We start from the raw sequence: 27,720 nt of genomic DNA, 5'->3' as shown, positions 1-27,720 counted from the left end.
AAAGGCTGTCGCAACGTTGTGGAACACGGTACCTATGACCCATTGAGGACCTTCTTGTTATCTTATTGCACCGTCTTTAATTTGCTACCTTTTGAGGACCTTCTTGTTCCCTTATTGCCACGTTTTTGCTACCTTTTCAAGATAGCCTATACTCTCATAACTTTTTGGGACACTTCTCACCTGTTTGGGGTATTCCAAACACCAGATTAGGAAATTTAACATGTATTACTGCATATTCCTTTGCATGTATTTAACATGTATTACTGCATATACCTCTTTGGCCGACTGGTAAAGGAGTGGCTCTCCCGTTACGCTGGTCGCGGGTTCGATGCCCGGCGCCGGCAAACCTTTCCTTGTCTGGATTAATTTCTCGTGTGTTTCGTTACACGCGGTGGTCGTGTGGGAGTGTTGTAAAGAGAAAAATTCGGGCATTTCACTGGTGGCATAGCGGTGGAATCCTCTCCTGTGGTTCTGATGTGTCACCCCGAGAGGGTAACAGGTAGAGTGATGGCTCATGCTCTCCGAAGTTCATAGAAAACGGGAACTCAACACACAGAAATTAATCTAAATGGGAATGGGGAGACGTGTAGTGCTGACTTGCCTGATGGGCGAGCCTCCCATAACTAGGGATGGGCAAGTACCGTTAATTTGAGTACCGGTAGTACCGGTACCGAAAAAATAGCATGTATAGTTATTATGGATGTACTCGATCATAGTCTAATAACAATAACAATATTTATTAGCAACCTAAAAAAAAAATCGGACCTGAAGAATTATCAATAAATCCAATAAATAAATCCGAGCAACTGGTACCGGTACCGAGCATTCTGGTACCGGTACCGTACCGTTTAGCTGGTACCGTTAGTACCGGTACTGGTACCGGTACCTGCCCACCCCTACCCATAACCCACTTAGCCAGCGGGGGGTTCGATCCCCGGCGCCGGCAAACCTTTCCTAGTCCTGGTTCTGGACCCACTATTTCCACAGCCATTCTAAATGTCCCATGTCCCTCTGTCCCTCCCGCCTCTCTTCTCTTGATCACTCCCTCGATCTCCTCTCCTTTTTACTTAAAATATTGCTGTCGTGTCTGCCTAATCTCCGTCTCCTAATCAGCGCTTCTTCCTGAACGCCATCTAACCACCAATAGATAAAAATGGTAGTATTTGATGTAACAGCATTTCTATTGTTTGGTGCATGGTTAATTTGTGTGTAGGCAGTGCACGGGAAGCACAGGATATGAGGGGTGGGGGTAGTGAGGTCTATTCTTAAGTAGTGCAAAGAGTATAAACTGATCCGTCGAACATTATTAAAAATTGTCCTTGCTGATCCCCTTCCAGAGATATGCCATTGTTTCGAGTCAAGCGAAACGAGTAGGCCTACCATTTTTTATTTTTTTATTTAGGATCGAAGTGTTGTTTATACTAATACTACGATATGGAAATCAAATGTTGTTTTCCTTTCATACACACATAGGATTGTCAGATGAGTTGCTGTTCAGTTTCCTGTCTTATTTACTGAGCCTTTTAATTATTTTCCTGTATTTGTAGTGCCCACACGTGCCCCGACCAGTTCCCGCCCACCTTCCCTTCCTCACCGAGCTGTCATAACAAGAAGCTGCGTGACTCATGACTTGCACTATTCACGCAGTCGTTGTACTTGGCGTCTCTCTCAACTTACGGATTCTTCCTTCTCATGAGCAGCGGACTGCGGCGAGAGGTGGGCGTCAGCGTGTGCTGTGTTCTGTGTTCGTTACCTGTGCGGTCAGGAAACCATCGCACCTGTCAGTTCTCGTGCGTTCCTCTCCCAGTTCGCATTGCACTCTTCCCTTCAGCCGCACATTTGATCAGGCACATCTGCTTCTCGTATTGATGTATTCATTCTTTTCTTCTCTGAGGCGACTGTAGTCTCCTTCTCCAATTCCCGCCTATGAGCCACTCTCCAACATAATATTTCTTTCAATCGTTTATCAATCCTTTTTCTATAGCACACTTAGAGCATGCAATATGTGATATCAATCTAACCATGAACACTTATCTTATGAAGTGCATAGTGGTATTGCACTACAGGTCACTTGTCATATTGCTTTACTGCGTGCGACACAAGAAATATTCGACGCCCTTAAGAACAGTAAGTTCTTAGTCCATAACAACGTTCCGATCAAGGAGACCACAACACCTTTGTTTTTGGCACTGTGCTTCCGCTGAATACCCTCACACAACGACTGGAAAGCAAAGCCCCAACAGCAATCATGGCCAGGACGAGGCACGGGTGTCTCACGCTGGTGGTGCTGGCGGTGCTGGCGGCGTCGGGAGACACACACGGGGAGCTCGGGGACGTGCACACCTCAGCTGCCTCGGTGGCCCGCCTGGTGGAGGCCGAGCAGACCGTCGTGGCCGCCCTACAGGACTACCTGGCCCGCGAGGAGGCTCGTCTGGAGGCCATCAGAGGGTAAGTCTTTGATGACTTGATTTGATCTCTCCTTGGAGGCATGATACGATGGGCGACAGGAAATTACGAGCCAAAGTTGCACGTGAGAAGGTCCCCCATGTGTATAATGTCGGATGGAATCTAGATTTTTTTATAGCAGAAGCAGCAGCTCAAGGGAAAAACAAAAAAAACAGCGTTGCTTCTGTATATAAAATAAAACAAAATGGCCAAAAAGAGACGTCAATTTCGGATGGATAAGTATCTTGATACTCCCCCCTTGCAAAAGGTCAAGTCGAAGGCAGGAGGAAATACAGAGCAAGGAAGGCTGCTCCAGAGTTTACCGGTGAGAGGAATACAACGTTGATCCTTTTACATTATTGCATCATGCAGACTATGAAAAAAAAGTTCAACATTTTCTTATGCAAGATTCTATAACACAACACTTAGAAACAGTTATTAGATACCGTTGTTATGATGAGCATAGGTCTGCACGATGCTCATGCACATAAATTAAGGCAGCGTTACTCAGGCGTCGCTGATGCCGTTACGACATAGGAAACATTATTTTATACAAACTTACTGTATTTGTGATTCAGCTCCTTCATTCCCTCACGTGTGTCGCTAATGCCTTAACGTTCGACCTATTAAGAACCTGTTGTGTCTTTCCCCTTTGATTAATGGCGTGTTTACAAGGTGAGTCAGTGGTCGCAGTGATGTTCTTAAGAGTCCTTGAGGTTTCGCAACACTTTTGCCTTAACTATAATCAGGACTCTGTAGCAACCAATGTCAAACAAGGTGCACTTATTTATCTTCCTATAAAATGCATATGATTTCACTCATGAATACTCTCAGACAAAGGGATCGTTCCAAATAAAATAAATAACAATTTTACCTTTGAAACCACGATGCATAATTTCACTGTCATATAAGTACACAGAAGATGATGATGATGATGATGATGATGAACAAAGAAACTGAGGTACAAACAAAAAAGGGGAAAAGGGAATTGAAGAAGACGGAAACGAAGACGAAGAGAAAGAAAAAATAATGATGAGAACGGCAGTAGTAATATTATAGTAGTAGTAGTAGTAGTAGTAGGAGGAGTAGTAATAGTAGTAGTAGTAGTAGTAGTAGTAGTAGTGTGTGGAGAAGAGAAGGAGGAGGAGGAGGATAAGGCGCCGGTGAGGCTAACGGAAGTCACCATCGTTATTACGTACAAGAACATTATCCGCGGCCCGCTGACTCTTCCGGCCTGCCTCTCCTTCCTCCTTCTTCACCTGTCTCATCTTCTCCCTTCTTGTCCCCCTGGTCTTCCCCTACTGCCCCCCACACCCTCCCCACTTCGTCCTTCTTCCCTCCTCCTCCTCCCTCCTCCTCCTCCTCCTCCTCTTTCTTCTCTTCCTGTGCGGTTGTCATTATCTTGCTACAGTAATGCTCTCTCTCTCTCTCTCTCTCTCTCTCTCTCTCTCTCTCTCTCTCTCTCTCTCTCTCTCTCTCTCTCTCCATAATGTTATACAGTTAAAACTATGTAATTTAATGTTATTCGTTGAGAGTGTAATATTTCTTCACACTGGAGCTTTCGTGTGTGTGTGTGTGTGTGTGTGTGTGTGTGTGTGTGTGTGTGCGCCCCTACAGAAGTACACATGAACGCACTCCAAAATCTGGCAAGTCACTGCTATTCCTCTACAGTGAAAAGGAGAAATATTTTTGTTATGACTCTTGAAAAAATTGTAATGAACACACACACACACACACACACACACACACACACACACACACACACACACACACACACACACACACACACGAATATTTCACTGGGAGGAAACTCTACACTCGCCAAATAACATGGAATTACATATAGTCATAACTGTGTACCATTACGTAAAATTACATAGAATCAGGAATCTCTCTCTCTCTCTCTCTCTCTCTCTCTCTCTCTCTCTCTCTCTCTCTCTCTCTCTCTCTCTCTCTCTCTCTCTCTCTCTCTCTCTCTCTCTCTCTCTCTCTCTCTGATTAGTGTAGATTCACTTAGGTTTAAGGACAGACCACCTAGTCTGGACCATGGGGTCTGTGTGGTCTGATCATCTATGTAATTCTCTCTCTAACACACACACAATGGCGACAAAAATGGTACAGGAGTTATCTATCAAGTCTGTCATACAAGAACAAATTGGAAGGAATGGAACTGACGACGCTTAAGGAGAGGAGACGAAGGGGAGACTTAATTAATAGCTATGTATAAATTTACTAATGCATGAACTGTACAAATTGAATTGAAGCGACCTGGTTGTGATAGAGGGGAGGAGGGGGTTGAGAGGACACAGTATGAAGCTGAAAAAGGGAACATGTCTGAAGGATAAAAAGACGTTCAGTTTCCCATACAGAAGTGTAGACGAGTGGAATGGTCTAAAGGAGGAGATTGATGATTGATTGATAGTTTATTGTTGCAAGTAAAACAACAATGGAGAAGGGAGGAGCATGCCATCCCAACCCCCAGGCAGCATAGAGTGTGATTGTACAACTAAGGATACATGTGTGGCGGAGGCAGGGAGTTTCAATCCAATGAAGGAGAGATTGGACATATATAGACAAGGACACAGGACTATTCGAGTTTAGCTCAGGCACTGTAAACCATAAATAGGTAAATACACACACACACACACACACATATTAAAATGCTATAACATCAAGGTATGGTAGGCTATCTCTATTTTATACGGCTACTATCAGAAACAATCTTAATTTACCATATATTAATATCCAGACACGATGCTTCCGTTTTTTTTAGAGCGCCGAATACTCTCCCTTCTACGTTATAGCAGCGCCTTAGATAGAAAGCTCACCACCAATATATAAAAGAAAGAATACAGTGTTTGTAGTTCCAGCAGTTTGTGTGGAGGCAGGAGCGCTGAGCAGGAGCCAGTGAGATTGAGTGGCAGAAAAGCAAATTGACGAATCATTTTTAACTTTATCTACGGCTCTGCTTTAGAGTGGGAATACTCTTTAGGATATCTACTTCCGTGTAGCCTACATCACAAAATGACGCCACATATAATATAGCCCATCACAGGTCATTTCCGGTAAAAGCAGTGCGGTATTTTTCCTTCTTCTATAAGGTTTGTAATCCGATCTGGACAAACTCTTTGCTACCATGTCACAGTCACGATGTTGATGGCTGCACTAAGCTTTATGCGAAGATATAGTGAAGGGGCAGCGTATATGAAGAGGAGGAGGAGGAGGAGGGTGGCAAGGAAAATACCTGGGTAACTCTGTATTGAAAAGGTGATTGTAGCATTTGAAAAGGAGAAAACCATAAAAGAAAAACGAACAAGAGTAGGAGGAGGAAGAAGAGGAAGAGGAGGAGGAGGGTGGAAAGGGAACTACCTGGGTAACTCTGTATTGAAAAGGTGATTGTAGCATTTGAAAAGAAGAAAACCATAAAAGAAAAACGAACAAGAGTAGGAGGAGGAAGAAGAGGAAGAGGAGGAGGAAGAGGAGGAGGATGAGGGTGGCAAGGAAACTACCTAGGTAACTCTGTATTGAAAAGGTGATTGTAGCATTTGAAAAGAAGAAAACCATAAAAGAAAAACGAACAAGAGTAGGAGAAGAAGAGGAAGAGGAGGAGGAAGAGGAGGAGGATGAGATAATGACTGAGTTTGATGACAGGATGTCCCCGAAGATAGTATTGACGAATGCTCTCTCTCTCTCTCTCTCTCTCTCTCTCTCTCTCTCTCTCTCTCTCTCTCTCACACACACACACACACACACACCACATGTTATTGTTTCATCTTGAGTTGAGTACTTAATCTTATTGATACTCTGCATTTTTCATATATAGGAAATGTTTCCGTGTTGTGCTTTGTTTTAAGTTAAAGCTTTCTCTTTTGCTCATTTTAATCCCCTTACTTAGGTCATTTTTGACACTATATTTTTCAAGATGTTGCGGTGCTGACGTCTATTGTTGTCGATCAATCAAGCTCTCGTCCACAGCTACATCGCGGGCTGGCGCGGCGGCGCGGCGGACTACGTGCACAACCCCCTCAACAGCTACTTCTTCCTGTGGCGCCTCACCAAGGAGTTCCCCGCCGTGCTGGACGCCCTGGACCCGACCCCCACGGAAGGTCAGGCAGGTCATCAGCACCAGTGCAGATGTTTTTATTTCCGATATAGACGTTTAGAGCCTTTTTACGGAAAAGGCGATACACCAAAGGCTTAATGTAAAAATGTACATCTACAAAAATGTTTTTCATATAAATATATCAATGCCATAAAAGACGGTCAGAGGAGCCAAGAAATCAGCGTCCAAACTCCTCTTTTACAAGGCTTATATCCCTCACTTCGTAGCCTCACGACACTGACATCAGAGTTTTTCTCCCTTTTCTCTTGTTGCCGTGATACTGTAGAGTGTAGACTTACTTTCAGACTCTTTTGTCCTCGCCCCGCCCCAGAGCTGCGGCATAACCTGTCGTCGCTGCGCGGCGGCGTGGAGGTGCCCAGGGAGGCAGACCTTAACGGAGTGGCCTTCGCCCTGGTGCGCCTGCAGGACACCTACAACCTCACCGTGGATGACCTAGTCCAGGGGGACATTTGGGGCAGGAAGGCCGTGCACGTGCTTTCAGGTGAGCGTGGCTCTATAGAGACAATGTCAGGTACTCTGACAGCACGTCCTCGCGCCAAACTGAAATTAACACATCTGCTGTAGGACCGGATTCGCCTTTTGCTTTTGTGTCTGAATCATAAATCAACACAAACCATCTTTGGATCTTACTATGTTTCATTTACCTTTAAATGTTATTTTATGTTGCCACATTGGTGAGTGTGTGATCGTTGCGTTGCAGCGGACGACTGCTTCCGTTTGGGTCAGCAAAGCTTCAACAACCTGGAGTTTGGCCTCAGCGAGCAGTGGTATAACAAGGGGCTGGCGCTGCTGGCGGGGCAGCAGCCACTCACGCAGGAGGAGCAGCAGAGGATAGAGCGAGTCAGCCGCCAGCAGGAACACCGCGCCGTAATGGTGGGTCGGGTTTGGCAATCTGAGCTAGCATTAAGAAACGTTAAAGCACTAATATCAGTATAATGAACGAATGAGACGTGTTGCATGGTGCAGGCGGAACTGAGACGAGTGTGAGGCCCGTGGGACACTGCGCTGTCATATATATAGGTTAGGCTCAAATGAGAAAATGTCGCACACAGCCCTATAGTTCATCTTTTCCGTAGAGCAAGATGGTGACACAACTGGCGCAGCATTCAGACGGACACATCCATGACCGCTTCTCCGGGCTGGGCCTCCCCATCTCCTTCCAGCAACAAGTGTACGCCAACCACGAGGGGGCAGACTCGGTGAAGCTGCTCAATGACCTCTACCGCCGCCTGTGTCGCGGCGAGGAAGTTCAGGTTAGACTAGCCATATAAACTATGATCATCCTAACTGAAAGCCAAGATAGATAGATAGATAGATAGATAGAGATAGATATGAACGTTAGTACATAAGAACATAACGATATAGACAAATGGATAGACATAAGTATGAGTTTTTATTTACAGTGTTTTCCTTTAAGTCAAAATTTTGTTTTCAACACGATATATTGCCAATAGTACTTCATAACCACATAACACGAAGCCAAGAAATGACACACTCGAACAGTATGAGGATTGCAAAAAATAATTAAAGTTGTCCACGGTTGACACAGCGAAGCCCACTCTTCACCCACAGCCTCCACAGGCGTTCATCGGCCTCAAGTGCGGCTACGTGTTCGGGAGCTCCGCCTACCACCGCCTAATGCCCTTCAAGGCGGAACTGCGGTGGGCCGACCCGATCATCATTGTGTACCACGACGCCCTGACGGAGGCAGAGACGGAGGTCCTGAAGCGGGTGTCCATGCCCCGCCTGGCCACCACAATGGTCCACTCTTTCACCACTCACCAGGTCCGCAAGTCATTGGCCAGGGTGGGCAAGACGTGAGTTTACAATTTTTCAGTAATATACGAGCTTCCACGACACGGAATATCTTTAATGAATTAACATTATTGTGGTTCATTCATTTAGTAACATCTAGCCCGTGGTGATACCTTGTAGTTGAAAAGGTGGAGAAAAAAAATATGCTGCTATGAAAAGGTCGAGAGTATAATATCTAGAGTAACCTCAAATGCAGGTTTCTTAAAGTAGTGAAGTAGTGCTGCAGTACCACCAAGAGTTACCAAAAGTGACTCGTGAAGGTATCCGCAAAACAGTGTTTTAAAAATGATATATGAACCATTTCTTACACTGCTTAATACTAGATAACAAAGGTTAAAAAATCACACTGGTAAACAAAAACTGAAAAGGTTACCAGGTAGCCTCGAGGTTTAGTTTGGAGTATCTCGCCGAAACCTTTGGAAACCTTTGCCCTAACACAAAAGGTTGGTTGTTGGTCACCTAGGGCGTGGGTGCGGCGAGGGGACGACGCCACGGTGGACGACATCCTGCGACGCATCGAGCACATGACGGGCCTCACCACCGCCACCGCCGAGGACCTGCACGTGCTCAACTACGGCATCGGCGGCCACTACGACGCCCACGTGGACTTCTTCGATCTCGAAGATGTAAGCTTTCCACTGCTCTTTATAATTCAACTTTATATTAAATGATACTATATTTATTCATCCATCTATCTATATTACAAGTATATGAATGTATACGTATATAATGAGTAGCACGGACAGGGCGGGTCAACTTCCTTTGAGAAGGTTACGAACAAACACCCTGCTGACTGCCTAATCTTTAGTATTACCATTATTATTATTATTATTATTATTATTATTATTATTATTATTATTATTATTATTATCATAATTTTCATCATTATCATTATCACTGTTGCCAGAACCATCATTATACTGTAATTATCACCAGTGCCCTAATACTTATTATTATTGTTATTGTTATTGTTATCGTTGTCGTCGTCGTTGTTGTTGTTGTTGTTGTATTACTGATATTTGTAATCTCGTCTCTGCACAGAAAGCTATGGACAAGACGCCTCATCAGGGGGACCGTCTGGCCACGATGCTCTTTTATGTAAGTACCGTAACGATCAAGTGACTGCTTGGCTTCATCGTTATTTTTTCCTTAATGATTTGGAGGGAGAATAGTTTTGCTTCAACTTACGTTTAACTTTCTCCAATATCGACAATGACCGACTACAAAACGAGTGTGAGTGGATTAATTAATGAACTAAGAAAAAAAAATTGAATGAATGACGGAACTAGCGAATGACAATGAATGAATAAACGAATCCCCATAACCGAATGTCGATCAAGAGTGTTAGCCGGGCCCTCTTTCTACACATGGACATGGTTAATGCTCGTTATGTTTTAATCCGGACTGACGCCCACGCCTGGCTGACCGTTTGTGCGCATCATTCTCATGAGGGCTCATAAAATACCTTAGAAAATAATTATCGATCTGAGGTATAAAAAAATGAGCTAGTGTCAAAAGAAAGAATACTTATCAATCATTAATTATTATAACACAACAGTTTTTCATATTATTTCCTCCTCCTCCTCCTCCTCCTCCTACTACTACTACTACTACTACTACTATTACTGCAACTTTTCCTCTTAATTAATAATGATATGGAAGTACTGGTGAGCTATGTATACTAGAAAACATATCCTACCCAATCCTATCTAACTACCTGCCTACCTATTGACTTCTCTCCCGAAGCTGAACGACGTGGAGGCTGGCGGGTCAACGGTGTTCCCGACGGTCGGTGTGGAGGTTGCTGCCCGGCGCGGCTCGGCACTGTTTTGGTTCAACCTGAAACGCAACGGACGGGGAGACTACCGCACCGTCCACGCCGCCTGCCCCGTGCTGCTGGGCGAGAAGTGGAGTGAGTGGGCTGCCCTGTGTGTGTGTGTGTGTGTGTGTGTGTCGCAGAAGTCTTCCACGGGGCATGCAGTGAAATGGCTCAGCAAAACAATAATGATGAGATGAAAATGACGATGAAGATGGCAACAGTAGTAGTAGTAGTAGCAGTAGTAGTAGTAGTAGTAGTAAAAGTAGTAGCAGTAGTAGTAGTAGTAGTAACAGTAGTAGTAGTGGTAATGGTAGTAGTAGAAATAATAGCTGTTGTAGTATCAGCGGTAGTAAATTAACAAAACGTAACAATGGAACTTCAACTAACATATTTACAGGTCCATAAGAAGACAAAACTGAACCATGCACAACAATGGGTCGTCAACTAACCAGACAAACTCTCGCCTCTTGCAGTCGCTAACTTGTGGCTGCACGAGTGGGGGCAGGAGTTCCGATGGTCGTGCACGCTGAACCCCGAGGACTGAGAGAGGTGTGAGGACCCGCCCGCCTGCAGCCCCCACGACCCCCCTACCCCTATCCACGCGAGAGAGAGAGAGAGAGAGAGAGAGAGAGAGAGAGAGAGAGAGAGAATTATTAAAAAGCACCCATTTTACAACCTCGCATGTAATGTCACACACACACACACACACACACACACACGCACACACATGAAAATGGATAGGTACGGTTAGCTAGATAGTAAATATATTAAAAAAAATGAGAAACAAATAGACGTAGATAGATGGATGGATAGATAGATAGATAGAAACAGACAGACGGACAGATAGAAAGATAGATAGATAGGTGTAGATGTCGGTATCTCTATAATATACGAATACACACCAGCGCCATCATCAGACTGGGGCAGACCACGTGAAAGCCTGAAGGTGGCATGAGAGACTGATGGGTCGATGGCACAAACAAATGCATTCGACTCGTATGATAGACAAACGAGTATGTAAACGTAGATATATCGTTTAGGTCTAGAGAGGCAGATAATCATACAATGCCGTCGATATTATAATCATGTATGCACTGTTAACATCAACAAATCAAAACATTGGGTAATAGTGTATGTGGGAGACTCCGAGAGGAAAGCATCAATTTATCACCGTCAGTTATCGAATGGATATAATTTATTTACATATAACTCAACAATTGAAATAAATAAATAGCTTTGTTGTTATATTAAACTGTGTAAAGAGTTCATACAGTATATATTTTCCTCCTCCCCTCTGCCTCCCTCTCTCCATTTCCCTTTTCTTCTTCATGTTCTTTATAGCACCACTTTGTTACGTCACCGATGGATGATAAACGTTGCCTCCCAAGCGTCAAGTCTCGTTCGCACTCTCGGTAGGGCGTGCTTCTGTGTCCCGAGCTATGTTAGTTAAAAAACTCTCGCTCTGCAGCTTCTTCAGGGCGTCCTCTGCCTGCAGCCAACCCGCCAGCACATCCGCACTCTGTTGCTCCAGGACCTTCCTCAAGTCCTCCTCGTGCTCTGGGATGCTCTTCACGATGCCCTCCAGGGAGTCTTGCACCTGAAAATATGACTGTTGTTCATTTAGCTTACTTTATAGATTGATATTTTGAAGATCGTTCCTTTGTAGATGATATTTTACTCGGTCGCTAGATGAACCTTCTTCTCCCCTGCACTTTTCTTACTACCCACCAATGCATTAATAGCCAAATGCATTTTTTTATCCAGAACGCCCGCTATAAATATACCTTTAAGGGCGTTTGGGCGTATCTTAATGGCCATTAGTTACGAAAAACTTATACTAAGACAATGAATGAAGTACCTTGTAGCACGAGGCACGGTATGAAATTATAACACGTATCAGAACTAAAATAAGCTGTCATTCTGTGTCTTTTGTCGCACCATATTTGATAAACTATTGACAGTCAACACAAAGCATAACAGTCAGAGAAGAGATTTAACATAGGAAGAAAAAATGGCGCAGAAATCGCGTTACCTCCTGGAGCAGCGCGGCCGTCTGCTGCAGCCGCCTCTTCCACACCTCCAGCTGGTTCTGATGCATCTCCTGTTGACGATGCAGCACCTTCGCCACTGCCTCCCACGATCCCGTCACGCTGAGGTACCTGGGGCGGCGGGGGGAGTGGTGAGGAAAATGTTAGTGAGACAGCTGGACCGGTACTGGTGTGTGGGATGTGGTCTAACGGAGTGCAACGCATGGCAGTAATACGTCGCGTGAGAGTAGATTAGCATATAGATATTATGGACCCAGGGATTACGTGTTCATCTGTGATGCAAACAGACGGCGATAGAAATGGAAAGAGACTGCTTACTAATGAGGATATAGTGTAGGGGAAGGCAAGTAGAAGACACCGACTCAGGTTTGGGAATCGTCTGAGAAAAGATCTGGAAGGGAGAATCAGCAACACAGGACTAATCAGAATGACCGGCGCCCCTGGATGCTGACCTCAGAGTAATATCAGGCGCTACAGTGAAGAAAGCAGTATATATCGCAAACACACGGGGAGCTGCGTCGCACCTGTTGCCGGGAGTAGAGGGATCTGCAGAAGGGGACATCTGCTCGAGTTGCGACAACTTGAGATAAAGCACCACGTTGCCCGCCGCCAGAACCAGCAGCGACACCACCACCGCCACCACCGCCAGACTGCTGCCGCCCTCGCCCTTGTCAGCCTTCTTGCCGCCTTCATGAGAGAGAATATATATATATATATATATATATATATATATATATAGAGAGAGAGAGAGAGAGAGAGAGAGAGAGAGAGAGAGAGAGAGAGAGAGAGAGAGAGAGAGAGAGAGAGAGAGAGAGAGAGAGAGAGAGAGAGAGAGAGAGAGAGAGAGAGAGAGAGAGAGAGAGACCTATAACTGTTCAACACAATTTATCACGACTATACAATTTGCTTCTTTCAGTACAGATCAAGCTAATATGGAATCTATTTTTCTTATTCTTACTTAATTGTAATATATATATATATATATATATATATATATATATATATATATATATATATATATATATATATATATATATATATATATATATATATATATATATATACACTAAATGTTACAATGTAAATTCAATGTGAACTTCTGATTATTGAATGAACACACACACACACACACACACACACACACCACACACACACACACACACACACACACACACACACACACATGCACACACACACGGACGCCTCCGGTAGCTCAGTGGTAAAGCTCTGCACTGCTAAGCTTTAAGGTCTGACAGGCAGAGGTTTGAGCCCCGCTCAGGCCGGGATTTTTCCACTGACAAAGAGCTGTTACTGTCCCCCTTGAGCAAGGGGGATGGGGTGTGTAGTGTGTAAAGGTCCCAGCAGTACCTTGTATTAGTTTCTCTAATCGGGAGGGTACTTGCTGGCGATGGCTAAGTCCAGCTCGTGATCAGGCTATGGGTAAGTGAATTACACACACACACACACACACACACACACACACACACACACACACACACACTGACGTGCATGGGAGGGCGTCGCCATGTCCTTGGTGGTCCTGTCCGTCAGCAATCTCCTCTTCTTGCGGTTGGCCCTCGGGGCAGCCAAGCGATCCGCCTCCGTCCCCAGCTGCGTCATCATCTCGGCCAGCAGCCCTTCCACGCCGCTGTACGTGTTCTTTTCGATCATAGCTAAGGGAGAGTAGGTGAGGAGGCATGAGTTGGTCAACTATTAATCTTAAAGATGCGGGAAGTCATTGAATGTGTATGAATACATAAGGGGAGGCGGTGGCTGAGCGGTAGTGTGCCGGACCCGCCGATTGGCCTCCTACCCACATGCTGTCCTGAATTCCTCCTATCAAACCGGACTCTAGAAGAACTGTTCAAGGGAAATAAAAAAATGAACTCCGGAGGGCAGCATAAACCATGAATAGATCGCGCCTCTATAAACACTTGCCTGCGCCAAGACGGGCTCAGGTTGACCATCAGGCCACTCAAGAAAGCCTAACGGCGTTATAGACCAGAAAGTAATAGCCTATATATATATATATATATATATATATATATATATATATATATATATATATATATATATATATATATATATATATATATATATATATAAAGAGCACATGACTCACTCTTGACCAAGCCCCACAGCGCCTTCTTGTACTTGATGGAGACCCAGACCTTGACGCGCGTCTTGTTGTCCTCCTCCTTGGAGAGGCAGTAGTGGCTGGCCACCACGAAGGCGTCGGCGTACGGGATGCCAGTGTTGGACGCCTCGAGCTCTACTACGTACGCCTCCCCAGGCTTTGAGTTGGACAAGATGACCTGGCAAGGGGGAAAGTTTCCTTAATTTAATTCATCTTCGACTGCTTTTCAAACGATTTATTTTTATTTTTCAGAGAACATGTAAATGCTGCTGCTGCTGCTGATGATGATGATAATGGTGATAATGATGATAATAACAATAATAATAATAATAAAATGATAATAATAATAATAATAATAATAATAATAATAATAATAATAATAATAATAATAATAATAATAATAATAATAATAATAATAATAATAATAATAATAATAATAATAATAATAATAATAATAATAATAATAATAATAATAATAATAATAATAATAATAATAATAATAATAATAATAATAATAATAATAATGATAATAATAATAATTCAAGTTTGTCATTTGCTGTACCAATGGTTTGCCGAGAGCCCAAAGACCACAGCAACGACTGCTATTTCTATCTCATAAACATTAAAGGACTAATTGTCAAGACACGAGGTACAGTACCCAATATCACTTCTGCCATACGACCCGTGCCACACAGTGAAAAACTACAGGTTCCAAACCCACCTGCTGAAAACGAACTCAACAGTGATTCTGATTCCAATTGTAGCCCCAGGGATGACGACTACCAGGCCGACTCAGGAAACAGTAGGCCCAGACCATTCAACCAGGGAGCCCTTCATTATCTCATAAGGAACCTTGATTTGTCTAAAGAAAAGGCAGAGCTCCTGGGATCAAGACTGAAGCAGCGTAACATACTGTGATGGCTCAGTGTCTCTCGTGTAGCAACTCTGCAAGTTAATTGGAGGCTGTTCATAGATTCAGGAAAAGATACTCTAAATGCAGTCCTCCTACACAACGGGAATCGGCTTCCATCCGCTCCAATAGCACATGGGACGAAGATGACTGAGAGCTATGAAACTATTTAGATTGTGCTTTCTGCTACAAAGCACATGTGTTTTCTGTGCTTGTGGAACAGTAGAGCTGATGCCGAGCAGTATACGTAAGAAAAAAATGGCCGGCAAGATCAAAAGATGCACCCGGAGGGTTCAACTGTCTTTATCTTGTGGATCCAGAAGAGATATTCTTGCCTCCATTGCATCTCAAGCCTGGCTTGGCGAAAAAAAATCATAAAAGCAATGGTTCAAACGGGTACTGGGTTTCAGTGCTTGTCTATGAAGCTCGGTGGCGTGGTATCTGAAGACAATTTAAAAACGGGGTCTTGAATGGTCCTCAAATTCACATGTTAGTTAATGACGATGACTTTACCAAGACATTAAACCCGCTGGAGGAGGATGGCATGGGAATCATTCGTGAATGTCTTACAGAACTATCTAAGAAACCACCGTCAACTGTGGCAGCTTTACGGAGTTATCGAGCTCTGCTGGGCTCACGAATGTCCTTGAAACTTAATTTCTTCCACTCCCACCTCGATTTCTTCCCAGAAAACCTCGGAAACATCAGTAACGAGCATGGTGAAAGGTTTCAACAAGACATTGTTATAATGGAGAGCAGGTGTCAAGGCCGATTCAGTCCCAAAATGATGGGCGACAACTGCTGGATGCTGCTGCACTGTGAAGAAAATTACAAGAACAAGCGAAAAAGCAAAGTTCAAAAGTATTTTTAGAACTTTTCTGATTACCAATAAAATTTGCACTGAATTTCCATATTTTTTAATCACAAATCATCTCAAGGTTATCAGTGCCTACTTCAATAAAAGAAACAAAGCTAAAAAGAGTTACAACACATTGAATATGTTTTCAGTATGATATTCGAGAAATCTGGTCCGACAGCAGAAAATGAATATCAGAATTGAAATCACTATGAAATTAATTAGGGACACATATTCATGTATGAAAACCATTTCAGTTATTGACCATGCAGTGTAAGAGTAATAATAACAAAAATGACTACCTACACCACTCGCTGGCTGCGACCACCTACCAGGACCCTCAAGAGAGCGTTCTCTTACTTCCATGAGATTCCCGGCGCTTTGGCAGTACATAAAATGACAAATCTGAGACACTTACTTTAACACTTGTGTGTGTGTGTGTGTGTGTGTGTGTGTGTGTGTGTGTGTGTGTGTGTGTAAAATTCACCCACGACCTGATCACGAGCTGGGCTCGTCATCGCCAGCAAGTATACCATAAAGCCATGGTAAGGTGGGGTTGAGTATACAGGAGCTGCCTTGTATAGGCCAACCGGCCTCTTGCAGACTCCTTACGTTCTTATGTACTTATGTTCTTATGACCAGAGCAAGTTCATTATAGTTGATCTCTGGGTACTGCCGGGACCATCACACACCCCACACCCCATCCCCCTTGCTCAAGGGAGGACAGTAACCGCTCCTTGTCAGTGGAAAAATTTCGGGCCGGAGCAGGGCTCAAACCTCCGTGAAGCCTGGCAGCACAGAGCTCTACCACTGAGCTACCGGGGCGGTGTGTGTGTGTGTGTGTGTGTGTGTGTGTGTGTTCAAATTAACACAAGGCTCTCTTCAGAAGTGTTTGACTGACCTGCTTCTCAGTGACGTAGGACACCTTGGGGCCGAGGTTGGAGGACGGGAGGGTCATGGTGTAGGTAGTCTGGCGGGCGCGGTGACCCCCATCCTGCTCCTCCCACTGACTGAATATCACGTCTGAAGGGGCGAGTGAGTGAGCGAGTGAGCGTGTGAACGAAGGAAGTTTGGAAGTGAGTGCGTGATTGAGTGAGGGAAGGGGGGAGGGCCGTGTCACGCGAGTGATGTTTTCTGGCATCTCGCTACCAAGTGATGTCCATAGTGGTGGCAAAAAGTGCACTTGTAGGCACACGGTCAATTCGGCTACGAGCATCTTCCACTGGAATCGTCCGGCAATCAAAACAAGCATTGGCTTCGAGATGACGTCGTCTTGCTGCAATTGGCCTCAATTAGTGTGTTTTGGCACACTGTTTTCCAAGAAAATTCGCTCTTGGCTACGAAGACTGGTCAGGGAATTGAGGGTGTGAGTGCAGGAGAAAGACGAACTCTTCGCTATTTGGCAAATGGTATATATATATATATATATATATATATATATATATATATATATATATATATATATATATATATATATATATATATATATAATTCATTTTTTATCGATATTTCGTTGGGGATATACCCCAAGGGAAGAAGGCGGGGCATGCCGCGCAACCACCCTGACGGCAGAGAGATGTCCAATTCTTCAAACGGAGTCCCAACAACGGGGCTGGGGTGACAGAATGAGCCCTCCTTTCCACTCCCAATGGCACCGGTTAGGACTCGAACCTATAAGCTCCAGCATCTCGCCGGCACGCAAGGCGGAGACGCTGAAGCGTATAGGTTGAGTCCTGACCGGTGCCATTGGGAGTGACGAAAGATATATTGAAGAAAGAAATTTTAAATAGAAGAAGGGAAGAAGGTGGATGATGATGACGAGAGAGAGAGAGAAGAGAGAGAGAGAGAGAGAGAGAGAGAGAGAGAGAGAGAGAGAGAGAGAGAGAGAGAGAGAGATGAGATGTTAGAGAGAGAGAGAGAGAGAGAGAGAGAGAGAGAGAGAGAGAGAGAGAGAGAGAGAGAGAGAGAGAGAGAGAGAGAGAGAGAGAGAGAGAGAGAGAGAGAGAGAGAGAGAGAGAGAGAGAGAGAGAGAGAGAGAGAGAGAGAGAGAGAGAGAGAGAGAGAGAAGGATGAGGACAAGGAGGAGGATGAATTCAAATATTCCTTTGAGCTCAAAAATATGTAGTAAAGAAAGATCCACGTGCAGAGAGAGAGAGAGAGAGAGAGAGAGAGAGAGAGAGAGAGAGAGAGAGAGAGAGAGAGAGAGAGAGAGAGAGAGAGAAACTGACCATACGTCTTCTTCATGGTGTAGACGTCTAGCATGAACTGTTCCTGCTGGAAGAGGAGGTTGAACACCATCTCGATGGGAAGAGGCACCGCCGCGTTGAGCAGCTCCTTCCCGGCGTGCTGGTTCTCCTGGGGACATCCGCCGCCGCCTCCCGCCACCCCTGGAAGTAAAAGATAGCTATCACTGAGCCTTGCCACGCTTCTCCTATATACGCGTATTCTTTTTGCAGTAACATTACCTGCTCAAGAGTTACTAAGCTACTCAACTAATGCCGCTGCCGCAGCCGGTGCTGAAACACCCGAATATGGGATTTTCAACGCCTCTGCATGCCTGTGCCATGTACACACAGTAATGGCCTGAGACGCTGATAAAAACTTCAAGAGGTCTTCATCCACGGGGTACCTTTTGGTTCGAATGGATTATTTTTCTCATGTGCTTCGAAAAGGGGAAATATCTCCCACAACAATACCCTCCAGTATCTGCATGTTGCACCTTTTTTATTACCCTAGCGGCCCTAGTCCAGACATTTCATCAAAGTTGTGTTGAGGATGGAGTGAGTCAGTCAGCTTATCTGTGATGGCTGGACATTACTGTGCAATATTCTTCCTGTTGAGATACATAATCAAGTAAACATGACAATATATCATCGGCGATTCCTACAAGTAAGCTTTCTAATGTCTATGGTGATTTTTTTAAATTAATAGTAATTGAAATGTTATGTATGAGACAATCAACACGAGAAAAATATTAAAATTATGAACATTTTTTTAATTCTTTGCAGAGGAAAGGTATGTTTGAATGCATAAAATTAATTATGGATACAAACTCGTATTACTTTTTGAGGAAATGTTTAAAGGACTTTTTTTTGTGTGTGCCTCTTTCTAATGAGACACCCAACCAAAGTCACTTACAAATCAAGTGACTCTGCTTTCAAAACTGCGACCAGTACGCGCAGGGGCGGTTTGGGGCGGAGCAGCGGGATGACGTCACTTGATTCCAAATACCCGCCACTTCATGGGTGACGAACGTTGCGGCTGGGTGTGCACTTTGGATGTGCATGCCTCCTTTTTTCACGGCGTGTTCAGGCAAGCCACTGACTAAAAAAATATGCCTTTTTATTGTCCTATGCGTGACTGTAATTTCAATGCCTACAAACGGCGATGTGGGGCGGAGTCTGACAGTGGTGCTTAAGGGGGGCCGTGCCATCTAGTGGGTGGAGGGGGCCCTTTGCCTTTTCTTGAGATATAACAATGACAAGAGTTACAGTCATTATTATATGACTTAGCATGGGTTAAGTCCAGGGGCCCATGTGCCATAGGGACACGGGCACATAGGCCAGTCCGACCCTGATGTGGGGTATGAAGAGGGGGGGGGTGCATGTTGAAGTAATTAACTTAAATTAGTCCGCCTTTCTTCTTTTTCTCTAAATCCCAGTTTCTACATTCTTTAGTTTGGCACCAAGCAGCGTCACGCATAACCCACGCCTCTGCCGTGTCTCCTCCCACAAAGCTCCATATGACTTGACTTGATAATTTTAAGTGACTTTGCGCATGAGGTAAGCACTGACGAACGAGCGCGTGACAAAAACGACGAGTTGTGATGTTATCTCCTTATCGTGTGTGTGTGTGTGTGCGTGTGTGTGTGTGTGGGTGGGTGGGTGTGGGTGTGGATGTGTGTGTGTGTGTGTGTGTGTGTGTGTGTGTGTGTGTGTGTGTGTGTGTCGTTTGATTTTCGTATGTCAAAATTCAATATAGGCAACGACAACAACAATGATGATAATGGTCAACATTATCCTCATTAGTATTAGTGTAATAAAATAATGATGACAATAATAATAATAACAATAACAATAATAATAATAATAACAATAATAATAATAATAATAATAATAATAATAATAATAATAATAATAATAATAACAATAATAATAATAATAATAATAATAATAATAATAATAATAATAATAATAATAATAATAATAATAATAATAATAATAATAATAATAATAATAATAATAATAATAATAATAATAATAATAATAATAATAATAATAATAATAATAATAATAATAATAATAATAATAATAATAATAATAATAATAATAATAATAATAATAACAGTGATAATAACAATAATGAATAATAATAATAAGCAATAAAGAAAACAAAAAGAAAAGAAGAGTATCAATAACAAAAAAAACATGATCCCTATGAAAAAATGGTTATATAGGCAATCAGACGGAAAAGATGTCGAATTACAAACACCATTAGGGCAGACGACGAGCGATAACGCCCACTCAGCAGACAACCTTGATCCAAATATTCTCCACATTCCCATACATACCTGAGGACTGCGGCGGCGGGGGCGGGGGGGTGGTGGGGGGCTCGTCATTCTCTGTGTTGTCACGTGACCCCTGCTGCTGCTGCTGCTGCTCCCTGTCTTGAACGGACACCTGCTCACGGCCGTCACCCATGCTTTCGCTTAGCCTCTGGAAGGTCGGCGGCTTCTCCTCACACTCGCTGAAGCTGCTGCTTTGCGTCTGTCAAACAACATTTTAGACTCAGTTGTACCTTTCCAGGCAGCTAACACCTACAGCAATATTTACAACAGTTTTCGATACGTGGCGTTTGCAATCATTCATTTACATCAGTCCAATCAACAATTAAGCAACAATAGCAATATATTATGCCACTCCGCCTCTAACCACGATGAAGCTTCCTATGGAGCACATAAAGATTATATCAATATTTACAAGCTGTTATAAAACTAGAGCACCTGTTTCAAGTAAGATTATAGCATTAACAATACATAAAGAACAATTTAGCCTGTTGCCCATTTCTAACCCGATATATCATAACAGCGTGATGACAATTTTATGATCTGGAAGCTAAGGTTGAGAGGCAAATAATCACTTGCCGGTGAAGGGATCGAACCCTGGCGCTAGGCAAGTAGTAGGTTAGTCACTGCTGCCACATGATCGGACTAAAGGCTGCTCTCCAAGGGTCGCTGTTGCTTGCTGCGATACAATACTAACAATACTCCTGTTGAGAAAATTGTTATAGTGGCATAACTGCCCCATTAATACGAAGTGTTGTAGTACTATAACAACGCTCATCCATATCATGAAAGTCTGGAGCACCAGCACCGCCTGCATTCATGTAGCCTACAAGTAGAGGGCAACGATCAAGAAGTAACACTCGCATCACTCACGCAGGCAATGATACAGCACTTCAGCAACACTTACACGAGCAGGGAGGCAATGAAACACACACAATCAGCGAATATCAGCAGCAATCCCACAGGTGTCGATGTAACACTACAGCAACACGAGCAAAGGTGCAACAATATATAGCCCGGCACGCAGAGGCTAGCACATGGGCGGTCAGTGGCTAGGCTGTCCCGTCGTCACCTTGTCGGGCCTCATGCTATGGGGGCTGAGCGGTTCAACACTGCACAGGCGGCAGGCTGAAGGCTGCGATGCCCGTTATCTCGACGAGTCACTGATAAGAAGGGAAGGCGGAGCCGGGACACACGGCATCTCACATAATTTTGGCAACGGATATTGAAATGCGTAATCTGGAATACCGAGAACAGTATGAACACGTATTCTTGTTAGGGATCTCATGCGCGCTGCTTCATCAACAGTAGGCTACCTGCATCCTTATTCATGATCGACACCAGCTACTTCTGATGTCTGCTATTCGGTGTAACATTATTCATGCTCGTGGTCGTTCAATTACATAACTAAAAAGATAGTGTATCATCCTTCATGAATATTATCGACGAATTCTGATATTGATACTGATAAGACTGCACCATTGTTCACATGTTCTGAACGCTTATTCGCCTCACAATGCTAGTTCGAGCATGTTTGCTTTAATTTAGAATCGTACAATTTTACCGCAAAGTCTGCGTGATTTCGGGGAAAGTTATCTTTGCGCTGCCTATTTTGAATTGATCAGATGACACATATATATATATATATATATATATATATATATATATATATATATATATATATATATATATATATATATATATATATATATAGTACACATCCTGATGGAATTGGAATTGTGTACGTAGTTTAGATGCAGTTTAGGCCTACGAATTCTTACTGACCTTAGGGTCGAGATCACAGACTTACATGTAAGTCTGTGGTGGTGATCCGTTGGACTTTTAATACGTCTGTTTATTCGGTACACCACTCTGATTTAAATTTTCTTACAAAGAAATTTTCGTTGTGGTCTTGTGCTCTAACTCCTACTGGTCCACCTTTCCGCCTGTCCCGGAAGTAATGTAATTAATTACATCACCATAATCTGCTTTCTGGAGGCGCTGCTATCCAATTCCGAGTGGAAGAGGCCAAGGGGACACCCACAAAGTTCATGGATCCTGCCATGAGGGCATAGTATGGGAAAGGGCCCTGCTTGGGGACTTGCTTGGATTGGTCCCCGGGGTAGGCGTCCTAGGGCGGGCTAGGTTGTGCTCCTCCCCTCCCTCTCCCGGAGTATGCCCGATTTGGTTGATTGATCACTCTTCAGGCTGTAAGTTGCTTCGTTTTCTAGCTCTGTCGAAAGAGAAAATTTTCAGATATCCAACTTCTATTACATGAGTTAAGTGGGCAGCCTGTTGGCCTTTTATTACCCAAATGACGTGTAGGGGACAGAACATGTCATCTACTCAGAGTCAAATGACTTGTGAATATGCCACCAATTAATTTTCTTCTTGACAACTCACTCTTTTCCTGAAAAAAACAGCATATATTTAGACTATTTTCATACTCCTTGAGCTCTCTACCATAAAAAGTTTCTTACCCCCGCAAAGAATTATTATAGGGGTCTCCGAGGGGGGGCGTGACGTTACTTGGCACACAGGCTTCCTCCCTCGCGCGGGACCACCCCCACGATCACCAAGGCACCACCACCACCGCCACCACTCGCTCGGGGCCCGGTGCCAGTCGCCTTCCCGCCAGCGTCGAGGTCTGTCCGTTCCTCGCAATCAATATGAACACCCACACACCTCCCGCCGCCTCGCAGGGAACCTCCACCTCCGCAACTCGTGACTCCCCCACGCAGGAGGTTCAGGAGATAGCCAAAAAGTCACTTCTTGCCATGCAGGACCAAGCGGGGGATTCCATGGGTGGAGGAGGTGGTGGTGGTGGTGGCCTAAATATTTCCGATGTCTTGTACCTAACCGATGTGGACTCCGAGGCGCTGTGTCTTGATCCTCTATATCAGCAGTGACCAGGATTAACCAAGCCCGGAGCCATCCCTCTCTCCCCTTCCCCCGCTCCTCCCGTCCAGCTTGAACTCCTCTCATCTGACCATCAGGTTAGTGAAAAGTGGGGATTTTCTCTCTCTCTCTCTCTCTCTCTCTCTCTCTCTCTCTCTCTCTCTCTCCCACACCCACCCACACACGACACACGCGCACACACACACACACACACACACACACACACATGTAATTAATTTTGTTGGTGCCAAATGTATTTAGTGCGACTGGTGGTTATTAAAGGGATTATTCCATTGGCGAAGACCGTGACAATCGGGATCCCAAGACAAGTTGGCAAATAATCTTTATCGAAGCAGCTGCAGGGGAGGGCATTTACTTCGTCATATTATCTAATAACACCAAATCGTAAAAGGTGGAAATAGAAGATTCACAAACAGACAAGATAAAGGAGACATATTTTCAACTTGTCGCAGTAGTGGATTATATTAGAATGAAATATATACTGATTATAGTAATGTTTCTGTATATCATATGTCAATATTTCACGACAAACAACGATCTTTGTTAAGGATTTATTATAACTTTAAAATTAGGAATGAATCAAGTACCAGTTTTCTTTTATTGCTTTGCTTTAAGAGAACACATGATATACTCGTATAATTCCATTAATTTATGCATGTTTCTTCCACAGATATCATTTTAGAAGAATCAACTAAAGGGTTACCACGAGGGTTGGTTCACTGCAGCAACTGTCATGTGTCACGCGTCATGTGCCTTACACCCGCCAACGCAACACCGTAGCTGAGGAAGGAAAAGTCAGTAAAAGGAATTCGAAACATTACAAGACATTGCTGGCGTCTGGAGAGATCGCAACACCACAGCATGCAGAAGGGACACGAGGGCGGTGGAAGGATATCCATGCTGGCAAGGGCGTCGCATCAACAGCAACTTCTTTTTTTTTCGAAGGGGTTGTGTGTCCTCCAGTGCCACTGACCTAGAGTGTCTTCCTCTATTCCCATGACTACTCCTGCTTTCCCCCATGTTCAGTGACCAGTCAATGTCTTCCCAAGGGCGCCGCTGTCCCCCTCGAGTATCAGTATGGCCCTGCTGTGGCCCAATGTCTTTCCTACTTCTCCAGTGCCCAGCGTCTTCTTATTAATACCGCCTTGAGTACCGCTGTCTTTCTAGCTCCTCCTTTCCCGTGTAGCTACCTCGTCTTCAATTCTTCTCTTCCCTTACCGCTGTCTTCCTAGTTTAACCTTCATTCAGCGCTTCCAAATGATCTTCCATCAAACACTTAGTGCAATTTGTGCTAAAGCAATAACAAAAGTAAGTTTTGGGCTGTCAAAGCTTCCGAGAGATCTTCCATCAAGTAGGTAGCTTTTATGTCCACAACGAGGGTGTTTTTGACTCTCGCTTTACTGTTATTTTTTTTCAGAAACTTGACTAAATAGAGAGCCGAAAGTGCTTTTGTAGTGATGTATTGGGGCATCATTTATTATGAATAGAACTATATTGTTAAGAAACGTCTCTTTTTTTTGTGTGTGTGTGATCCGTACCTTTTAGATCATTTCACATCGCCTGCTCAGATATGTGTGGGAAATGTGTGCAAATTCCAAATGCAAATAAGGTGAGAAGACTATTTACTACATGTTATCATCGTTATCATGTTGTCCATTGGCTTTCATCATTTTTTTTTAAAATTGAATATCCATGAGAAGGCCGGGACACGCGCATCTATGTTTACGGTAGTGCAAGTATGGATATTGTAACTGTACGGGCGCAGGATGATGTAAATAAGCGCTATATATTGAACTTTATAAACCTTGTGATCTATAGTTGAATATAAGGCATGTGTATGTACGTTATGCCATAATAATTGTATGACGGTCATGTCTACAAATGAAAAATTGACGTACCCATACGTCATGATACAGCAGTGATCATGTAGGCTTAGATATGTAATGAAAAATCGAAAAATCACTAGACGTACGATACATTTACGAATGTCACACTTACCATATGTCTCGGGGTACTCTTACCCACCACGGGACACTGGTCTGTTGACGCTTCCGCCTCTAACATGAACTATTTCCAGAGGCCAAAACGGAGATCAATCGGATTCTAGTGGGTGGGGTTTTTTTTTTTTTTTTAGGTTGCTGGTACAGAAGAAGACTCAAACTGCCATCAGGAGCATAAAACTACCCTTGGAAATGCCCAAAACTCCCATGAAAGCCTTGTCAAATATGTGAGCCTGGGCGCCGAAATATTTAAGAATATGACCCCAAGCACCAATGAGACATGAGCACCAGACCACTCGCAGCTATAGAGAATGTCCTAAATTTTGCCTTTACCCTAAATTATCTGAAGTATTATTTTGCTACTTCAAAACCTAAATGTAACTTGTCTGCCATGCAATATGGAGAGAGAGAGAGAGAGAGAGAGAGAGAGAGAGAGAGAGAGAGAGAGAGAGAGAGAGAGAGAGAGAGAGGGAATCTCTACGTATGGCCACTAAATTATCATTGCCGATCGAGTGACGTCCGTTGTGTTAGGGATCAGCTAATAACGTATTGCGACGCAGCGTTGGCCGAGGCACGACGCTACTGGCTTCCCTCCAAAGGCTGCGCTGCTGTAAGCGTGTCAAGGACGTGTTAGTAGGTCAAGGTCGGGGAGTCCTCGACTGTTTTGTGTAATGTAATAGGAATTACTTTCGTTGCATAATACATGTAAGTACTGAAATCCCCTTAATGGACCATGCAGAGAGCATTAGTATTAGGAGATAATACAGTGGTCTGCCGCGGCCCTCTGCCGTCCACTCACTCCGGCAGCACAACTTTAAACTCCAGTGTGTGTGCACCTGGAAGGAAGCCGTACTCAGCAGCTTCAGATCAGGGCGCCGCGCTGTTCTCGGCACGTCTCCCCCGACGGGACGGGACAAAACCATCCCCCAAGAATTTATTGATAGTCAATCATTTCAGTCCTGTGTGCAACACCGCCTTAACCCGTAAACTGCTACTGGGCTGTGGCGAGCTGTCCTTGTGGTGTGGTGTGGGAGCTCAACCTACGTACATAGATATGCTTATATGTTATTTCAATAATAATTATATAGAATACCTCTATTTTTGCTGACATTGAAATCAGCTGTTCAACTGAGAAAAAGTAATTGTTGCCCTCCCACTACATACACACTGTATACACTGGCTGAAGGTATTGCAAAGTATTAAAATACATTGCATTGGCTACATTCAGCCATTGCACACTTTTAAGCTGATATATTTGTGTCAGTGTGCTGTCCGGAAACATCAAATGATTTCGTCGAATTATTGTTTTGCGTCTTAAATTCGAGTGAAAAAAACGATAGATAGATTGATAGATAGATAGAGATAGATAGAAAGGTTATTGTAAAAAATATAACATTAAGAGATGTTGCCTAATATATATATATATATATATATATATATATATATATATATATATATATATATATATATATATATATATATATATATATATGTGTGTGTGTGTGTGTGTGTGTGTGTGTGTGTGTGTGTGTGTGTGTGATAGAAACCGGAAAATAAAATTTATGTAAATGAAGAGGGCGCTATGAATTTTTGTCACACCTTTTCTGTTTAGGGATTTCTTATTACACTACTGACGCAAAGCACCTCAGTGGCCTTAATCAAGATGCCTTTTGTTTCGTCTTGATGTGAAGATCAAGTATTTTCTGCACTTATTGGCCACATGGTCCATGTTTATGTGAATCACCGTGTTCCTGTATTATTATTATTATTATTATTATTATTATTATTATTATTATTATTATTATTATTATTATTATTATTATTATTATTATTATTATTATTATTATTATTATTATTATTATTATTATTATTATTATTATTAAAAAAGACAAAACAGGTAGAGAGGGATAGGACCGTACCCAGAGCTATTAAAGGGGATGATCTTTTTCCAATAAAAGTGAACCCTTGTAGCCACTTGAAGAGGGGCGAGTGGCGAGCGAAACGAGCCTGATCACCTGGGGGGTTCGGGGTTTTGAAAATTTGACATTTCTGGTCGCATTTTCCTGCTGTTTATTTAGTTATAA

The 27,720-nt window shown here is 43.5% G+C and overlaps 2 protein-coding genes and 1 long non-coding RNA gene across 6 annotated transcripts; 2 read left to right on the top strand and 1 right to left on the bottom strand.

Annotated features, from left to right (window-relative positions):
* The first annotated feature begins 1,161 nt into the window (after positions 1–1,161).
* On the top strand, positions 1,162–10,806 carry LOC126996413 (prolyl 4-hydroxylase subunit alpha-2-like). Of its 2 annotated transcripts, XM_050856820.1 has the most exons (10): positions 1,165–2,448; positions 6,421–6,551; positions 6,879–7,049; positions 7,269–7,441; positions 7,645–7,821; positions 8,141–8,385; positions 8,847–9,009; positions 9,425–9,481; positions 10,130–10,295; positions 10,676–10,806. In XM_050856820.1, exons 1-10 carry the CDS (start codon positions 2,249–2,251, stop codon positions 10,744–10,746), a joined length of 1,554 nt encoding a protein of 517 aa, XP_050712777.1. In that variant the 5' UTR covers positions 1,165–2,248; the 3' UTR covers positions 10,747–10,806. The 2 variants fall into 2 exon arrangements, with proteins under 2 accessions (XP_050712776.1, XP_050712777.1); XM_050856819.1 differs by lacking the exon at positions 10,676–10,806 and having other exon boundaries at positions 1,162–2,448; positions 10,130–10,658.
* On the bottom strand, positions 10,130–21,940 carry LOC126996414 (protein Aster-A-like). 3 transcript variants are annotated; one of them, XM_050856821.1, is made up of 10 exons: positions 21,790–21,940; positions 20,724–20,919; positions 18,382–18,540; positions 17,055–17,176; positions 14,373–14,565; positions 13,756–13,923; positions 12,775–12,937; positions 12,235–12,361; positions 10,652–11,811; positions 10,130–10,276 (listed from the first exon to the last, which is right to left on the bottom strand). In XM_050856821.1, exons 1-9 carry the CDS (start codon positions 21,802–21,804, stop codon positions 11,593–11,595), a joined length of 1,362 nt encoding a protein of 453 aa, XP_050712778.1. In that variant the 5' UTR covers positions 21,805–21,940; the 3' UTR covers positions 10,130–10,276; positions 10,652–11,592. The 3 variants fall into 3 exon arrangements, with proteins under 3 accessions (XP_050712778.1, XP_050712779.1, XP_050712780.1); XM_050856822.1 differs by having other exon boundaries at positions 10,652–11,799; positions 21,790–21,939; XM_050856823.1 differs by having other exon boundaries at positions 21,625–21,843.
* Positions 21,941–22,551: 611 nt separating this feature from the next.
* LOC126996412 (uncharacterized) lies at positions 22,552–25,141 on the top strand. Its single transcript, XR_007751156.1, has 2 exons — positions 22,552–23,713; positions 24,307–25,141. It is a non-coding gene; the product is annotated as an uncharacterized LOC126996412 (long non-coding RNA).
* The last annotated feature ends 2,579 nt before the right edge of the window (positions 25,142–27,720 follow it).

Source organism: Eriocheir sinensis, chromosome 10 (genome assembly GCF_024679095.1).
Source record: "Eriocheir sinensis breed Jianghai 21 chromosome 10, ASM2467909v1, whole genome shotgun sequence".
In the NCBI taxonomy this organism is placed as follows: Eukaryota; Metazoa; Arthropoda; class Malacostraca; order Decapoda; family Varunidae; genus Eriocheir; species Eriocheir sinensis.
This window is presented reverse-complemented; position numbering and strand designations above follow the sequence as displayed.